The sequence below is a fragment of the Gigantopelta aegis genome, chromosome 4 (assembly GCF_016097555.1).
Source record: "Gigantopelta aegis isolate Gae_Host chromosome 4, Gae_host_genome, whole genome shotgun sequence".
Taxonomy (NCBI): domain Eukaryota; kingdom Metazoa; phylum Mollusca; class Gastropoda; order Neomphalida; family Peltospiridae; genus Gigantopelta; species Gigantopelta aegis.
Window position 1 is genome coordinate 10,001,441 of NC_054702.1, and position 5,207 is coordinate 10,006,647.

General features: G+C 38.3%; 1 protein-coding gene across 1 annotated transcript in view; it reads left to right on the plus strand.

Annotated features, from left to right (window-relative positions):
- LOC121372643 (tryptophan 5-hydroxylase 1-like) overlaps nucleotides 1-5,207 on the plus strand; it is a 55,962-nt gene continuing 50,755 nt past the window's right edge. Inside the window, exon 1 of the mRNA XM_041499085.1 lies at nucleotides 1-351. Within this exon, the coding sequence (XP_041355019.1) occupies nucleotides 289-351 (63 nt within the window). The 5' untranslated portion in view covers nucleotides 1-288. The remainder of the gene's footprint in view (nucleotides 352-5,207) is intronic.

Consider the following 5,207-nt stretch of genomic DNA (forward strand, 5'->3'; position numbering starts at 1 on the left):
GAAGGGTATTCGGACTGAAAATAGATATAGCACTCTGCGAATTTATACATCGATGAAAACGATTGGATGGAAATTTAATTATTAATGAGCGCTAAGGTTACTTAACAGCAGAGATGACAGAAGTCGTGGAGACACAACGACCACGTATGGTGTTTGGTGCATCAGTTTTTACGGGATAAAGACGAGTTGGTTGTCCGTGGTTAAACGTGCAGGGTGCTGTATATGTATTGACAGTAACGTGGATTAAGAGATAATCGAGGATTAGTTTCGTTGTTTTTATTGTTAAAGATGTCAGCAGATACAGACACTGCCAAGAGGCGAATTGCATTTCAGAAAAGTTACAGTCAGGAGGTATTTATATATTATTGTTATTATTGTTGTTGTATTTGTTGTTATTGTTGTATTATTATTATTATTATTATTATTATTATTATTATTATTAACTTCATGACCATTATCATCAGCAGCATCATCATCATCATCTTAAGTATCAGCAGCAGCAGTAACAGCAGCAGCAGCATTACATATAGTTCAGCATCTTACAGTATTGGATGTAATTCAATGTTAGAACGCTCTGTATAAAATGTTATCCTATTATGTGGTTTATTTTGTAATCTTTGCATCTTTTTTCTTCTTTTCTTTCTTTTTGCAACATTTTGCAACTTTTTAAAATAAATATAACTATATTGTATAGCTCTAACTAGGTTTCTGTACGTTTAAAATTGAAAATTGCTTGTTACCTGCAGGTAAAAGGTAAACGTCTGTGTTACTGGCTAATTGCACAAGTGTTTAAAACAGGGTGTGGTTTTTAGAGGGTTTGTTTATTTGTTATTTAATATTCTAACGATACCTTTAGTAATATTATACTACAGAAAGTCAAATGATTGTTTTCTTGCAAACTTATGAGAGCCACCTTTTGGGATATTTGTGAAGTCGTCCAAAGTATTCATGTACAATGGGTTTTTTGACACACAGTGTCCGTCGTTCTCCCAAATTCAAACACACTTTTCTTCACATTCCTTTGTTCAATACGTTTACTTGCATTGTGTGATTACGGCTGTGTTAATTTTTTTTTTAATCTATTATTTATCAAATTAAAATTGGTTTGATTTACGACACCACTAGAGCACATGGAAGACCCAAATGAAACTATTTATCATGTTCCACAGTTTTATTTCTATTTGGATTTACCAATGTAATTCTATAATCTTGTTTCTGTTATATTATTCTTGCTAATTTCTATCGTCTTTTATTTCTTTGTTCCGTGAAGAGTGAATTTGTTTCGACCTGATGATTATGTATTTCATTCAAATGTCCTCATTTTATCTTGTTCAGGGTTTGTAAAAATGTGGCGTTTGGGAAATGTGTATGTGCTTTCATGTTTATGTATATATCTGCCTCGCCCCGCCCCAATAACACCTCACTACCTTTTGTATTTGCCTGTCACACCATAACACGTGTAAAAACGGGATTTAAGAAAGTGTGGGTCCCCCTTCGCCCCCCCCCCCCCCCCCCCCCCCCCCCCCCAATATAAAATACCGGCTACGCCAATACGTGTGTCCTGTGAGGCCAGGTATAAACGACAAATAGGACTTACAGAAATAGGATTTTGCATTCGGTAATTATTATGATCTCATCAGTGTACTTTTCATGTTTTTGATTTTGTATATTTATGTTATTTTTATACCAATATGTATGTATTCTAGACTAATCAAAAGTCATATAAAAACATAATTTAAATACAGAGAAATATATTAACTAGTTGCTAATATTAAACTGTTATGTCATCAAGTGTTTGTGCTTACTGTTCATTATGGAAAATGTGTATTATTGTTAAACACGTGTATCGTTAATTTATTAATTTCAGGTTCATTGGGCAGGTTTTCAATATGCACAATGGTGAAGAAAAACATAATGATAATAAACACACACACACAAACATGAAACAAGAATGTTTTTTTAAATTAAAACAAATATATAAAATAAATATAAAAATAAAACAATGCAATAAACAATACAAAAACAAAATAGATAAGATAAGATACTGAATAATTCAAAACACTTAACAAATATATTAGCTTTATAAAATAATACTTAATAATTTGTTATGAAGTAATTCCATAGGTATGCACATAGTGTCCAATTCTACATTTCATCAACACAGTGTCAAACCTGAGATGAGCAGGAATCTCAAAAAACGCTGGCTAACCCACCCACCCCACCCCCTTTTTTCTTCTGTTTTCTATTTTTGCTTCACATTAAACTAAATGACAATATCGGAACGAATCAAATATCTGAGGCTGAGTTAATCTGACACCCAACAATTGAATATGCGCAGTCAGGCGTTCGACTGGTGGCCACTGTTTGCTGACGGCAACCGTATCACACTGTGAGTGTGAATCTTTAACCAGTCTAATACCAACCTTAATGTATTACCGTGTCTATTCGTCTCCGGGGTCACATGTTAGTGGTGGGAAATTATGTGGGTCATGAAGTGTGTGTGTGTGTGGGGGGGGGGGATATCAAAGTTCCTTGTCCATTTTATATTATTTTTAAAAAAACATTTCTAATATTTTGCGGGTTGTTTGGTTGGTGGGTAGGTGCTGAGATGGTTGCTTGGTTGGTGAATTGAATTGGTTGATGGATGGATGGATGGATGGGTGGGTGGGTGGGTAGATGGGTGGGTGAGTGGATGGGTGGGTGAGTGGATGGGTGGGTGGGTGGATGGATGGATGGATGGGTGGGTGGGTAGATGGGTGGATGGATGGATGATGGGTGGGTGGGTGGGTGGGTGGGGGGGTGGGTGGATGGATGGATGGATGTGTGGGTGGGTGGGTGGGTGGGTAGATGGATGGATGGATGGGTGGGTGGGTAGATGGATGGATGGATGGGTGGGTGGGTAGATGTGTGGGTGGGTAGATGGGTGGGTGAGTAGATGGATGGATGGATGGATGGGTGGGTGGGTAGATGGGTGGGTGGGTAGATGGATGGATGGATGGATGGGTGGGTGAGTAGATGGATGGATGGATGGATGGGTGGGTGAGTAGATGGATGGATGGGTGGGTGGGTAGATGGGTGGATAGATGGATGATGGGTGGGTGGGTGGGTGGGTGGATGGATGGATGGATGGATGGATGGGTGGGTGGGTGGGTGGGTAGATGGATGGATGGATGGGTGGGTGGGTGGGTGAGTAGATGGATGGATGGGTGGGTAGATGGGTGGGTGGGTAGATGGGTGGGTGAGTAGATGGATGGATGGATGGGTGGGTGAGTAGATGGATGGATGGATGGATGGATGGGTGGGTGAGTAGATGGATGGATGGATGGATGGATGGGTGGATGGATGGATGGATGGATGGGTGGGTGGGTGGGTGGGTTTTGGATGGATGGATGAATGGATGGATGGATGGATGGATGGATGGGTGGGTTTGTGTTTGGGTGGATGGATTATTTGATCCATATGCTGGTGTATGTGAATGGATGGATGCATGGTTGGATGGATGGATGGATGGATGGATGGATGATCTGACGGTTGATTAGTTTCATTCCTTGTTAACTTAAGTTAAAAATGTGTTAACGAAATAACAAGCCGATGACGAACAACTTTTTAAAAATATCCTTTCTACTTTTTAAAAAGTCCTTTCTACTTTGTAAAATATCATTTCTACTGGTACCCCTTAGCAGAACAAGAACCGTTGTATAATATCTCATATATGAAAATGTCTAGTATGAAATAATTGGGGCCTATTATTTTTATCAAATTAAAATTTTAAAGATACTTCGGCTTCGAAATAATGTGAACAGTATTTTTGTAAAATACTTACAGTCTCTTGTTTAATTCTATGCACATCCGTATGATCATTCAGACGTTGTTGTTGTTTGTTTGTTTTTGTTTTTGTTTTGTTTTGTTTTTTGTTTTGGTTTTTTTTGTTGTTGTTGTGTGGGGTGGGTTTTTTTTTTTTTTGGGGGGGGGGGATTTTTTGTTGTTGTTGTTGTTTTTTTGTTCACGGAAGTTGTAGAGCGGTTTTACTCACCTTCGCGGGATTTCGCTTGAAAGTGGCAGTCCTCTTACAGACGGAATTTGAACCATGTATTGTGGTCAAAAACAAATTTCCGCTGTAAACAAACCACTTGACAGTGATACATGCCTGCCAAACCTCACAACTCTACTATAATATCTTTTGAAACCAGTTTTAGCAGAGATATGGTTTTGAGTGTTACTGACAGATTCGTAATCATCCTCTATGTTACGACTTCCATTACACATCTATAAAATTTATATTGTTTTACTGTATTACTGGTGAGTAGTTTAATGCACATTATCGTCATATTCTTGGGGAAAACACTTCCGTTTGAAGGGAAGTACCTTTAAATGTACAGTACATGATATTTTGGACTTTAGTATTTCGTGTATGATGTTGCTTTAAATAGAATGCTGGGGCGGGACGTGGCCCAGTGGTAAAGTGCTCGTCTGATGCGCGATCAGTTTAAGATTGATCCCGGTCGGTGGCCCATTGGGCTATTTCTCGTTCCAACTAATGTACAACGACTGTTATGTCAAAGGCCGTGGAATGTGCTATCCTGTCTAAGGGATGGTGCATAGAAAAGATGCCTTGGTACTAATGGAAAAAATGTAGCGGGTTTCCTCTCTAAGACTATATGTCAGAATTACTAAATGTTTGACATCCAATAGCCGATGATTAATAAATCAATGTGCTCTTGTGGTGTCGTTAAACAAAACAAACTTTAACTTAAATAAAATGCAAGTAATCACGACTTTGCCAGACGACCCTTGAACTTTGTTTTGTGTAGAGATAAGGCTTTGAGTGAGGTGCCTGTTACGACATTCTAATGTATACATTTTTGGCTACTAGAGCCATTGTAAATACTATAGGTGGTACTTTACCAAATAACATCCAGTCGGGCCAAACGTCGAAGCGCACACAACTTTAATACTTGCAGCCCTGTTATTTGTGATACATATGACTGGGTTTTTTTTGTGAAAATGTTTTTATCTGGACAATAAATGTATGCACTCTTATATAATCCAGTACCACTGTGTCAAATAGCCTTCTTCGTGATACATATTTTGTGTGGAACTAGGGGTTTTGTAAAAACATCGGGTTATATACAAAAGAGCTATAAAAGGTTCTTACTTTCTTCAGTTAATACTTTGGAGGAGGGGTTACAGTACTGATATTTATTGGG